The 14,129-nt window shown below is 41.3% G+C and overlaps 1 protein-coding gene across 10 annotated transcripts in view; it reads right to left on the bottom strand.

Annotated features, from left to right (window-relative positions):
- Window positions 1-13,827, bottom strand: part of GRAMD2B (GRAM domain containing 2B) — a 41,274-nt gene extending 27,447 nt beyond the window's left edge. For 8 of the 10 annotated variants that reach the window (XR_009280763.1, XR_009280762.1, XM_058865345.1 and 5 more), the window contains exon 1: window positions 13,616-13,827. Coding sequence is in view for 7 of the 10 variants with exons in the window: in XM_058865345.1 (XP_058721328.1) it covers window positions 13,616-13,740 (125 nt within the window). In the remaining 3 variants the exon portion in view is untranslated. Of the gene's footprint in view, window positions 1-2,140; window positions 2,488-3,185; window positions 3,337-13,615 lie in introns of those variants that run through there. The other 2 variants (XM_058865343.1, XM_058865347.1) reach the window with 2 other exon arrangements.
- Window positions 13,828-14,129: the final 302 nt, after the last annotated feature.

Genomic DNA, 14,129 nt, shown 5'->3' with positions numbered 1-14,129 from the left:
AATATTACCAGTGGTACCAGAAAGTGCTACATGGACATTGTCAGAAGCAAGCATGGGTAGAAGCAGAGGGATGCTGACAAGGCATATGTTGCTATTACTCCTCTGCCATTTCTCCTTAATGTACCACACTCTTTTTTTCAATGCTCAAACAAACATCTGTTCCATCAGCTGTCCCTGAAGCAGGGCTGACAGCTTCTATGGGAGGTCCAATGCCACCACAAATAAAACACACCCCACTTCCCAGTCAAAAAAAAAAAATAAAAAAAAACTCCTCAAATATGGTGAAAGGGTTAGCTCCTTTTTGATCCAAGGCCACATCAGGATGTAATGGTTAGGGAACTCCATTTGGAAGGTTTTTTCTTTCCACAAATTTTTTATTTGCTTGGAAGGATCTCAACATAATGACAAACTTTTGGCACATCACTATTTTGGTTCTGCAAAAAAACTGTGCCCATCTTCCACACAGTGTTATCTCTTGGGTTACAACTCACAGAGATCTATTGGAAATTTTGCAAATATATTTTGTATTGGTAAACATGCCAGACTAGCCCATTTTCTGAATCAGTATGAAAATACTTAACTCTTCTGAATCCCTGTTGGATAAATACAAACTCCTGAGTTTCTAATCTTGGAACACTTAAGAAAAACTACTCCCAAAAAACACCCTGAAAAAAAAAACCAACCCAAAACAACTCAAAATACTTTTACAGCTTCAATCCTTCAGGTGCACCTATCCCCCAGGGAGCCCTTATGGTAGCAGCAGCAGCATGTTAAGCTATGAAGTTCACCTCTAAACTGAGCAACATTTTAAGCATACCTCCAGGAAGTACAGATGACTCTATACAGATAAATCTCTTTACACAGATGAATCTCTCTCCCCTGTGAGCTCTAAAAAACACTAAAGATTCCATAAACCTCTATAACCCTGCTAACATTTTTTTTTTCAAATAGAGATCATCATGAGCTCTGTTAGTTGCGTATTGTTCTCTGAAAGTACATGAGGGGAATGAAACTACACCAAATGCACATATACTTAGGTACAACATCTTCTAAAACTAAATCTTCAACAATTCAGCTTGTAGCAATCTCATTTCTAGCTGAATCAAAGCTTCTCTTCTTGAGCTGAACAACCTCCCCTGTAACATCACATCAGTCAAATCAAAGAAACCTGGCTTGTGAGGTTAACTCTCAATCAAATGAACACGAGAGTTTCTCAGACAAATTTCTCAGTGAAATGGGGCTGGAAAATAAATTCCAACTTTGTTTACAAAGACCAAATGTTTCAACAGTTTCCTAGTTTAAGACAAAGCTTTTCCAGTTTTTTTTTTCCTCTCCCAGTCTTCTCACTCTCCTGCTGTCAGGCTACTGTTGCTGAACACTGCATCTTACAGTGTAACAGACTGCCTAGCTCTTCCCTGCATGACACCTACTGAACAGCAAAAAATGATAGCTAAAAAACCTACAGAATCAGAGGGAGTAAGACTTTTCTGTTTATCACACTGGCTAGGAACGACCTTGCTTCTAACTGTTAACTGATGAAGGACTGAAAGACTAAACACCTGGGGGCAAAACAGATGGTCAGTTACCTGTGCATGTGCAATGCCTCCAAGATCAAGCTCTTCATATACTATCTTGGACTCCTAGTTCTGTTTTCAAGAGAAAAATCAGATACAGATCTTGCATACCTGAAGAACTTCATTAGGTTCACTGGCATAATTCTGCGCAGGGATCAGGATCCAAAGCTTGAAGTCAGAAGATTCTAGAGAAGGTCTGGGAATTATGTTTCATTTGCAGTGTGAAGTCACTGATGTGATTATACCATACAGGATAAAGGACACTTAGAAGACACTTTGATTCCCTGTGCTCTCTAACAAGCAAGTTATTTCTGGCAACAGATTTCACTGTGATACATACTTTAGGAATACATCTGCTTAGAGATCAGCTGTGGGAAAAAAACCCCGAAACCAACACAGACCTTCTCAGAATTTGTTTTAAGAGAAAGAGCTAGCTGCTGGTAACTTGTCTGCCTTTTTCCTGGAAGATGTTTAAGAAAAAATATTTGTGAAGAAAAATTCTTTGGGAAGAGGAATCATCCCAGAATAGGAGAAAATTTTAATTTCTTTTAAGGAGAAAGCCCCACCTGTTTTAGTTTCTTGTTCTACAGATGCTTAACTTCTCAAACACTGTCCTTGTGACTGCCAAGACCCATGTGAATTGGCAGCCTGGCCTGGAAACAGCTGCTTGAGTCCAGCAACATTTTCACGTGATGGTCATTGCCATGGTGCACAAGCAACTAAACAACTTGAGTTCTCTGCAGGAAGCAAGAGACCAAAGCAGGAGATGAACCTGTAACTCTTGATGTTCCCAGTGATCATCAAAGGCCGGGAAGGTCAGGAGCCTCAGGGGAGTCCTCCCACCCTTCTGAGCACTCTGACTCCCCTACCTTCCATCAGTTTGTCCAAGCAGACAGCCTTTACTAGCCGGCAGAGCCTCCTCTTCCTCATGAAGAATATTTTCGACCTCTTCACCTGCTCAACTTTTACGGTACTTCTCAGATTAAAAAGCAGAAGTGCGACTACGAGTATGGCCACGCTGGGCGAGAAGCCCAGCGAGGAACCATGCCAGGACGGGCAAGTGACCACCACCCTTCTTCCCAAGAAGGGACATCCTCCGTTTTCAGGGACATCAGTATGAACTGCCATTTTAACGTCTCTTGCCTATATGAGACTTTGTGAACTTTCGACAAAGTTCTGAGTTTTCCTGGCACCCGGAGTAAAGGATCACAGCTTCTCACAGAAGCCCGAGAACTTTAACATAAGTGATAAAGCACAACTACTGAATTTGTGTGCCACGGCTCAGAAAGATTTTCAGGCTGTTGGGTGAAATCACTAGAAGCAGTATTTATACGCCTTACTCCTAAAACCGTAACTTCGGAGTTCAACGCCGAAGTCGAGAGCGGGTCTTGCCTGAGCGGGGGTGTTCGCGCCCAATTTAAGCCTGGAGGCGGAGCCCCCTTGGTGACTTCCCCGGGAGCTTCCAGGCCGCCGCCCCCACACGCGGCCCCACCGCTCGGGGGGCTCCCCCGCCGCCCCCGCCCTCAGCTCCCCGCGGCCCCGGCGTTGCCCGGCGGGCGGCCCGGGCACAGCGCCGGGCGGGGCCCCTCTCCCGGCGCGGGCACTACTCACAGCCGCGGAGCGCCCCTGCTCTCCCGCCGGCCGGCGGCCCGCGCTGCCCTCGGCTCCTCCGCATCGCACCGCGGCTCGGTCATGAGCACCATCGGCACGGGCAGCAGGACTCACGCCGCTGCTGCAAGGCACTCCGCCGCCGGCGGGCCGGGCCGGGCCGCCCGCTCCGCCTCCTGCGCCCCGCCCCTGGGCGGTCCCGTCGCAGCTCGGGGCTGGCAGGAGCCGCAGCCGCCACAAACCGGTTGAGCTCGCTCGGCCGGGCCCGGCGCCGCCCGCGGACTCGGCGGCCTCTCGCTCCCCGTGAGGCCGATCCCTTACGAGCTTTAAATTATTCAGTCGGGACGCTGTCGTGTGAGACGCCGGCTCCCGCCGGCTCCAACAAAAGCCATCCTTAATGTTTTATACGGGGGCACAGGAGATACGCGGTTTGACACAAACACAGTCCCGGGGGGGAAGGTGGCGGTGGTCGGGGCCCTGTTTTCTTCCCCGGTGACTCGTGGAAGCAGGCAGTAGTCCAAAACTGACATTGGCATCTGGACTGCTGCACTGCTGTGAACTTCTGAAGTGATTAGCTGGTGTTTCCATCTGCGGCTTTAGATCTTGAGTGGACGAGTAGGTGTTTATGCTTCCTTTCTCAACACCAGGACCCCACACTCCTTTTTTTTTTTTTTTCAGAGAAAAGCACAAAACCACAGAATGGGTCATGTTAGAAAGGACCAGAGGGTCTAACATTCTGGCTCAGGCAGGACTGTCCTAGAGTATATGTCTCAGGATTGTGTCCAGACTGTTCTTGAATATCTCCAGCAAGGGAGACTCCACAACCTCTTTGGGCAACCTGTTCCATTGTGTGTGGTCACCTGCCCAGTAAAAAATTCTTCCCTTATGTTCAGGTGGAACTTCCTGTGTGTTAATTTCTGTCCATTGCCTCTCCTAATTGCTGGGCACCATTGAAAAGAGCCTGGCTCTGTCCCCGTGGCACTCTGTCAAATACCTGACACTGATAAGGTCCTCACCCAGTCTTCCATTCTAGAGGCTGGAGGTATCTATAGCTCCCTCAGCCTTTCCTCAGAAGAGAGATGCTCCAGATTCTTGACCAACTTAGTAACTCCCTGCTGGACATCTCCAGGACCTCCTACTCTTGTACTGAGGAGCTCTGTACTGGACAGAGCACTCCAGGTGATGCCTCACCAGGGCCAACCAGAGGGGCAGGATCACATCCTCCAACCTGCTGACAATGCTCTTCCAAATACAGCTGAGGATTCCATCAGCATTCTTGGCTGCAAGGACACACTGCTGGCTCATGGAAAGCTTGTTGTCTACCAGGACTCCCAGCTCCTTCTCCACAGAGCTGCTTTCCAACATGTTTGGCCTCCAGCCTATGCTGCTGCACAGGATTATTCTTCTCTGGGTGCAGGACCCTGCTTTTGCCTTTGCTGAATTTCAGAAGGTTCCTCTCTGCCCATCTCTCCAGGCTGTTGAGGTCCTTCTGAAGGGCTGCAGAGCCCTCTGGGGTATGGGCCACTCCTCCCAGCTTTGTGTTGTCAGTGAAATTGCTGAGCAGGCCTCTGCCCCTTCACCCAAGTCATTGATGGGTAAATTAAACAAGACTGGGCCCACTATTGAACCTTGGGGGACACCACTAGGGACAGGCCTCCAACCAGAGCCTGTGCCACTGATGATGGCTCTGGGATCTGCTGTTTAGCCAGTTCTCAATCCACCTGCCTGTCCTCCCATTCAGTCCACTCTTCCTGAGTTTGTCTATGAGGGCATTGTTAGAGACAGTGTCAAAAGCCTCACTGAAGTTGAGGTAGACAAGATCTATTGCTCTCCCCTCACCCATCCAGGTATTTGTTTTATTGTGGAAGGCAATCAGGTTGGTCAAGCATGATTTGCCTTTGGTGAATCCATGCTGACTACTCCTGATCACCTTCTTGTGCTCCCTGTGGATAGAGGAGGCCTCCAGAATGAGGTGCTGCACCACCTTTCCAGGGACTGAGGTAAGGCTGGCTGGCTGATAGTCCCTGCATCCTCCTTCTTGCCCTGTTTGAAGACTGGGGTCTTGACATTTGCTTTCTTGAGTCCTCAGGCACCAAGGCTGCTCTCCATGACTTTTCAAAGATGATAATAAGGAGCATAGCTATGATGTCCATCAGCTGTCTCAGCACTTTTGGGTGTTTTCTATCAGGACCCATGGACTTGTGTATGTAGAATTTGCCAAGGTATTCTCTAACCCAATCCTCCTTGACCAAGGAAAAGTCTTGCTTCTGACATTCCTTTACCCTGGTCTCCTAGGTCAGAGGTTCCTGAGGGCTGGGCTTGCCAGTGAAGACCAATGAATGCAAAGGTGGTGTTCAGTAACTGCCTTCTCTGTTTCTTCTTAGTTTTCCTTTTGTTACTGACGTATTTAAAGACATTCTTCTTTGTTTTTTCGACATCCTTGTTCAGATTTGATTCCAGATGGGCCTTGCCTTTGTCTCATTCCTAATAATTCTGACAAAATGACGTAATACTGTGCAAGAAACAGCAAGCTGGCTTATCCCTGGCCTTCCTTGGGGCAAGTTGAGTGCCCTCATTTAAGATTTAAGGCAGCATTGGCACAAGTCATCTTGCATGGCAGTCACAAACTGTCAATGTACAAATGAAAAATGTCTTTACTATATTTGTAGTGGTTAATACCCAGTTAGGCTTCAGTTTGGTGAACTAATGTTTTCATAAAGCTAAGATGGACACTGTGGTTGTAAGTACACATTCAAAGGAGAGAAGATCGTGGGATGAGAGTTCAAAGTAACATGCCTAGACAAACGTCTATTTTAATATTTTAATAAAATTAATAACAGAATAACTTTCTAACAGCAGACTATTCACATGAGCTAAAGGGAGAAAATGTACAGTAGTTTCTTTTAGTGAGTATCTATGTAGGAGATAGATACTAATGTACATTTCAGATTGAAAAGTATGAATGAAAATTAATTGCCTTTGAATACTTGGTCTTTAGGAGGTACAAGAAATAAGTTTTAGGTATTGTTGCAGTACTTTCAGGAAATCAGTAATAAGAAGGAGGTGTTAATGGTGAAATGGCTCAAGACTGCGATAGATGCTTGGGCATATAGATCCTGCAAAAAATGCGAGATTACTGTATGATTTTTGCTAAACCGTGTTGGTTTAATTGGCTTCAGTATAGCAAAATTTAAACTACGTGCTAAGATGCATAGAAAGGAAAACATTTTAAATGGCTGTATTTCTGGCAGAAACCATTAACTAACGTTCATTTAGTATTTACCATAAAAGTCAAGGCACATGTGGAAATGAGATTTAATTTACAAGAGAGATTATTCAGCCTGTTAGGCCTGTTAAGCCATGTACCTGTGATTGCTGCTATTCTTCCCTGTGGAAGGGAAGAATGTTGCTATTATTCCCTGTTCCCTTACATCAGACACAACCTGTGTCAATATAACAGCGTCTCCTTTATCCAACCATAACATAATAGGAGCCATTTCAGCTGCCTGGACTATGAATAGAGGTGGAACTGAGAGGGCTGGGGAAGGCATCATTCAGGCCCTTTTCTTGGCTGCAGCAACCTGTGTGAGGCTTTAGGTACCCTCAGGATTGGTCTTGTGTAAATGTGCACTAACAAGGCATGCACAGGATGGTTGGAATCAGTAGGAAAAGTGACTGCCCCTCATCTTGTTTTTGGAGGCTTTTCATTGCATTAAAAATGATTTGCTAATTTAGTCCTAATTTTGAGGCAGACTTGTGGTTGAATAATTCCTGTGTAACTATATGCAGTTCAGCAGAAGTGCTGGTTTTAATATGTGAGAATTTTAGATATTTGAATAAATAAAATTTGCTTTCTTTTGACTGCTTAGATTTTCAGTCTGTCAGGTTTAACCACCTGTTTAGGAGATAAATGCTACCACTGACTGTTTTGTTCATTCGTTGCCAGAGGTTCCAGTCTTTACCTCAGTGGTGCAAGAGCTAGAAAGGAATTGCTTGGTCCTGGAGCTCAGTCCATCTTGTAGTTTCATGTGGCTCCATTCTCAAGGTGTGCACAGCTACATGATTTAAATAAATCTGTCTAGTCATTTAGTGCAGAAGAGACTTACATTCAAATAAATTGATGCCTAAAGCCTTGGCACTGAAAAATGGCTCCCTGCTTAGTAATTTCTTCCATATCACAATATCTTAACTCTTATCAGAGCCTTGGTTCTGGCAGATTGCCAATACTCGCATTCTTAGTCCACTTTGCTGTTATCTGATAATGACAGTGGAAGTAATAAGCAATGAACCAGGACTATTGCTTGTGGGTTTTTTGGAGGAATTGAAAATGAAACGGTGGCCAAGGTCTGTCAGACTGTGCATGGTACAGCAACTCCAGAGAGAGAGGGGACACTCCTGAGCAATAAAAGCTCCGAATACCAGGATTCTCAATAATACTCAGGTAGGAGTGCCTTCTATTAAAAAAGCAAATGTGCAACTGCTCATGTAATTGAGATTTACTTGAATGCCATACCATATGCTTTTATTATCATCAAGTCTTACATAAAAAGAAAATAAAAGTACAAAGGACGTCTTACTGTACTGTGATAATTGCTTATATATACAGATACAGTAAAGCAAGTATTTGAAGATCAAGCTGTCTCCAGCAGAGATTCATTGTCAGAAATTCTGAGCTGTCTTTTTCCCTAACTGCTTAAGGGCATACTGGGGAGAGAAAGCAGTGCACCATAAAGTTGCGGATTACTTTTCAATGCCCGCAGTACTAGTGACAAAAATGTATTACTGTATAGGCAAAAGTTCATGTATTCCTTGAAGAGTACATTAAATCTTAGAGGGGATTCAGGGTTTCCAGTAATTAGAACCTTCACCATTATGTATAACACAGCAAAGGATAAAAAATTTGAGATGAAACAGTACAAATAACTTCCATTGCAAAATTAAAAGATTTAAGATACATATGAAATCAGAGAAAAGTAGAATGGGGAGAGATTCACTGAGTTATTGAGTCCCAAGTTAAGGCCTGCTATTCCTGTGTCACTCCTGGTAAGACTTCTGTCTAAGTTTTTCTTAAAACATCATCAGTGTCCAGGCCACCAGTTCCAGTGTTTGCTGTCAGCTAGGGGATGTCCTCAGTCATCTGCAACATGGTTTTGAATCCTTTTTGCTGAAATCTAAAGCCATTACTTCTTAGTTTATTAAATATGAAGAGCAGTGTAAACCTGTCTCTTGTTTTTCTTCATTTTCATGTTATCATTAGTCTCAGATAAAACATATAAATATATATAAATATATATATATATATATATATATATATGTATTTTTTTCCTATGAACTGTCTCTGGTAGGTTCAGGTATTTTCTGAAGCGTGATCCCCCCACCTGAACACCAGTAGTCTTATGAAGGCTGTATAGAGAGGTGTTGATGATACTCCTAACTCAAGCAGGAATGTTCAAAAACAGTGTTCAAGTTACTTAGCATACCTGAAGTATGCTCAAAATAGATGGAGCCAAGGTCCAAAATAGTTTGTGGAAGATAACCAGGGCCAGAACATGGTGAATGGTGCAATTTTGTAAGGACTGAAAAGCAGTTTTGGCCTGTTGAGTCTTGTTTCTTGCCGGGCTTAAAAATTTAGTAATTTATTTGTTTTTAAAAGTTTGAAATTTCTTTATAGATAGCCATATCAGCTAATATTTTTCTTCCAAGCTGTTTACTGGACTTATCTGACTATCAATTCCTGGTTTTTGTTTACGGTAGCCTGTATTACTGTATTAGTTGAACTCCCCTTTTGATGGGGCAGTGCATGGGACGGATGAAGTAAGTTGTGCTGGAAGCTAGTTGAAGCACTTACCACAAATGGTGAAGTGTGCTGGGACTATTCCTTGTGGCTCCGTGCTGAAACTGTTGGGTGTGCTGTAACACCCAGCAGGACAAAAGGGAGAGACTTTTGAGACCCCACACAAAACTTCTGGGGTTTTAGTAATGTGGTGTCAGCACACCTCCCAGTGAGCATGTACTCATCAGCACACTTACTGCCATTTTTGAGCCAATGGCCTTCAAAATGACCCGTGTAAAGTCACAGAAGACACACTGCATACTGTGAGCCTCACCGCTTGGTCTTACTGTGCCATGGTGATCAAAAGAACAGTATGGGACGGAGGGTTAATGGCAAAACACAGTAGAACCGTTGCTCCAATTTGTTCACGGCAACTTTCTTACATTCTGGGAAAAGCAGCTTTGTGACATGTAACAGTTCCATTTTGCTAGCTGTAAGAAAGCGCTCAGCCAGTTGGCATTTTGCTGAAAAACACACGTCAGTGTCTCCTCTTAGCTCATGATAAAAAAAAAGAGCCATTGTGGCATATTTTCATGCAGTATATTGGCCTGGATGCCTCATGAATGGCAATGCTAACATATTAGAATACTGTGATGCCTAGATTTTATAATTTAAAATGTTTGTGTGAAATCTCATGGCACCAAAATCCACTTTCTCCATTTATAATTTAAAAAATATATTTCCATTTTTAATGGAAGAAATAGATGTTCTAATTTAATATATTGTCCAGCTATGCTAAAAAAGATAAATGTAAGTATTGCTTGTTCTACTCTGGTGGGTCACATTAACTTGGTTTGTCATCCTCTGATTATAAATATGCAAGGAAATCCTGGACAATATCCAAGTGTGACATCTCTGTATACAGATGACTTGGACAAAAATTTCAATCCAACTACAGCTGTATGTTTAGGATATCAAACAGATGATGTATATCTAATGAATAAGGTGCATAGATATATATAATTACTCAATCTATGTATCATAAAGGAATACATGTGGGTCCTTTTTGGAACCACATATGCCTGCGTGCATGCAAGCATTCATGATATGTGTAAATATGGTGATAATTTTGTTGAAAAAGACCTTTAGTCATCTGGCAGTCTCTGAAGTGCAGCAGTATGGTACATTAAGTATGTAAGAAAATGAAAACCTTCTTGTTTGAGGATAAATTGAATCTTCTGCATGAAAATATAGTGCCCAGACTTATAGTGTCCAGCAGCATAGGAAAGGTTTGTTCTTAACTTTAGAAGAGTAAGGTTAAAGTGAGGAACACAAGATAATGTGAAAGAATTAATAATACTATCAATTTTCGCACAGCCCTTAACATCAGATGGAGTTGTGAATAATAAGCTGTTTGGCTGTGGTTATACAGTTACTGTTCTGTCTCATTTAGAACTAGGAGTTATATTACTCTGGGGCAAAAAGAAACCAAAACAAGTGTAAATACGTCTTTGTAGTCAGGCCACAAAAGGTGAATGCCAAATCCCAAATGCAAGCCATTTAGCAGTAATGTGGTTGCCAGTGTTTCAGGTCTTACAGCAGTACATTGGAAGATTCTGAGGGATATAATTTCAATGCAGAATTTCCTTTAAAAATGCTTTCTGTCAAAAAATGTGTGTAGGGTTCCTTTTTGCGTCCAAACAAAAACCCATCTGTACAAAACCATCTTTAAAGTTTATGTTACTAGTTACAGAGTTTTCTGATATTTTGTTGTAAGCAAAAGAGAGGTAAATATTAATGCCAGATGTGAGTACTCTATTTACTTTATTTGTATATTGTAGTGCAACAAATGAGCTGCTGGATCATAGCTAGAGTCAAGAACCCTTTTGACTTCCATTTTCATGAGATATTTAGAAAACAAACCTCTCCATGTTGTACATTATTTTATAATTTTTAAAAATTTTCTTGTAATTTTTACCTAATAACAATATGCCTGACAAATGCTGAACCTTCTTTTTTTTAAAAAGGATTTAATATATAACCTGCAATGTGATTATTGCTAGGATTGGTATAAACATACATAGCATTATGACATTCACAGAACTGGTGGTCTAAATTGCTGAAAAAACTAATTTTCTTGTGTTTAATATGTTTGGGTTTTTTTTTTCCTAGAGTCACTCTGAGGATTATTCAAAACCAAAATCCTTGAGATTTTTCTAAATTTTAGGAGAATTGGATACAGGGTATTGACTCATATTATAGGGATGGGCTCCAAATGGGAGTTTGAGATCCCTAATTTTTTAGCCCATATTTTGCTCTGACCTATTGGAACATGTTTTATTCTGATGTCAGAACAACTTCATACATTCATGCTGATAAAATGCTGCAAAGACATGTGGCCAGTACTTTTGTCAATACAAATTTCCGATCAATAATGTAAGGCTGACACCTCAGCTTTAGCTCCAGAGCCTTAATGTGCTTCTGAAATCAGTTTTGCTCTATGTCAGGAATAAGATGCTGCCATGGTGATAAACTGTGAGCTCCCCTTTATGAAATGTTAATAACACCCTGGTTTCTGCCAAATTCATGCTCATCCACATGGTGCCAATTACAGTGAGGTGAAAACAGATGTATATAAAATCTTAGGCGTATAGTCAGTTTTTGTCCGGAGGCATGAATAATTTGAATGAGCAAGAACGATCATTAATACAGTAGATTTTCTCTGTGGGTGCATGTATAGAAAATATGCTCTAAATAAATAGGATTTTATGAAAATAGTACCTAAAAATGCAGAGCCTCCATTTACTTTTCCCAAAAGCATTTTCCATGATTTTTCATGTGGCTCATTTTCAATAAATGTGTCATGACTGTAACTAACACGTGAAGAGCAAGTTTGGTGAGAGCTCAGTCCATCTAGCTCACTGAGTGCTGTCATGCATCTTTCTTTTTAGATTGTCTAGTATTTTCAACCTGCTACTCCATCTTTGCTATTGATAGAGGTATGGTTTCACGGCAGGGGTTTATGATCTTATTATCCTTACTGAACCAGCAACTGAGTAAACTGGTTTTCTAGAAGGCCTGCCCCTACCACTCGATACTTGGCAGGCAGGTTGATTATTGAGAAATCTGGGTTAAAGGACTCTTTAACTCTTTGTAAGGCCTGATCACATTGCCCCCAGAGCATATATGGCAGCTTTTTGTGAACTGGTTATTTAGTGGTAAATAAAAAAATAGGTACATCTGTCTGCCCAGTGTTCTGGACAGGACACAGAAAGGAGAACAAAATTTATATTGTCCAAATTAGGAAGTAGTAAAAAATCAGTAACTTGTATTGCCACCCTCTGAATACCTCTGTATGTACTTATGTCTCACTCCTAACTGGAAAATGCGATCAAGAGGCATAAAAAAGTCATGTGAAAATTTTTTTTTTAAAAAACAAGCTCTAAGTGATTAGTTCTAGATAAGAGTCTTTGAAATCTCTAATTAAAACTTGAAATTTTTGATTCTCTGTTATCTCTCTGTTCAAACTGTTGGACATTATCTCTCTGACATTCAAGCTGGAAGAAAGGATGATATGCAGCTATAATATAAAAAGCCTTAATAATATTTCAAAAGAGAAAAAATTAGGCCAACAGACTCTTTTATAATAGTGACCCAATTAGTGGTAAGATTTGTCACCCCATATAAAGAACTTGTGCACAGCCACAAAGAAATGTAATTCAGCCACACAAAGACTATGTAGAGGTTCCAAATCATTCTTCAGGGTTGTTTGGCACCATGCAACAATTAAGGACCAGCCCGTGGCAACAAATTTTCAAGCGGATTAAGAACCAGTAGATGTCTAATGATATTTTGAACATGGTGGGTTGACATGGGTGTTTACTTGTCCTGCTCCTTCAGGAGATGGGGAAGGATAAGCAGTAAGTGCCAGTAGCCCTCTGACATCGCCTTCCTTCATTTTTCTGTGTTGTCTATAATGTGCATGATTTATCCAGAGCTCTGCATTGCAATGAATTCCACCATAAAGGGAAGTTGCAATTCAACAAGTCCACCCTTCCAAAGTAAGAAAACGGATTTCTCCTACTTTTTTTTTTTTTTTTTTTTTTTTTTTGGCAATGTTCTATCAGGAAACCCTTTATTCATTTAGCAAGTTTTCTAGTTCCATGAATATTTCTTGTAAATAAGGTGGCATTTACTTTGAAAATATCTTTAATAAACATTATGAAGTTCTTTTAGGTTAAAACACACATGAAAATATTTTGTTAACCTCCCTGATCTAGCAAAGTTTACATTTGTTTTGTACAGAGATCAAATATTATAGGTATTTATGTGATCCCATAGAGATCACTTTAAAACTTGAGTTTTATTAGTATATAGTGTTATAGACATTCAAAACCCTATTTCAGTGTCAATAGATAAGGAAGGAGAAAACAATACACTTCTGTCCTCCATGACAAATTTTTCCTTTACAGTAGTGCTCGCCTTCCCAGTGCAATAAGTAACACACATGAAGTAATCATCTCTATGTGTTTCCTTCTCATATTAAGCTTCCTTATCTGCATATTTTTGTTAGTGCACTTGTCCCAGTGCCTTCCTATGTTGCTGCCCTCTTGCCCCATCATTGAGCACATGCAAAACACTCAAACATATTAGGATTTACCTTAAAAATACTGATCCGACACTCTCTGTAGGACTGGCCGGTGTGTCATTACTTGATTTTCGGAAGCTGTTGTGACTTTCAGAAAGAAAAACGGAGTCCTCCAAGGAGCTTCCTTTTTTCAGCATTTTAATGGAGCTAACTGCAGACTTAGGTAAGTTCAATTCTAGAGTGAGCCTTGGAACTCACAGCCTTCCAGTGCTATAGGAAGTGCTGTCTTGGTGTGACTCCAGTTCAAACTAGGTTTAAAAAGTCAGTTAATGAGTAACGTAGTGTTGTGACATCATAAGGGAGTTTTCTTTATTATCTGCAGCACTTCTGAAGTTTACTTGAACACAAAAATTATCAAATCTAGGTGAACTGTGTCTTTGAAATTTCATAATAAACGATAACCTATTTGGATGAATTAAGAAGTGTAAAACAAGGACTCTGTTTCAAATGATGTTTCGTTTTCAGATTTGTCCCTAAAACATCGTCTGTCATATATTCCACTTTGTGAATTATGTACCTATCTCTA

This window comes from Poecile atricapillus, chromosome Z (assembly GCF_030490865.1).
Source record: "Poecile atricapillus isolate bPoeAtr1 chromosome Z, bPoeAtr1.hap1, whole genome shotgun sequence".
Taxonomy (NCBI): domain Eukaryota; kingdom Metazoa; phylum Chordata; class Aves; order Passeriformes; family Paridae; genus Poecile; species Poecile atricapillus.
The sequence above is the reverse complement of the archived record's forward strand: the minus strand, read 5'-3'. Positions and strand labels throughout refer to the sequence as shown.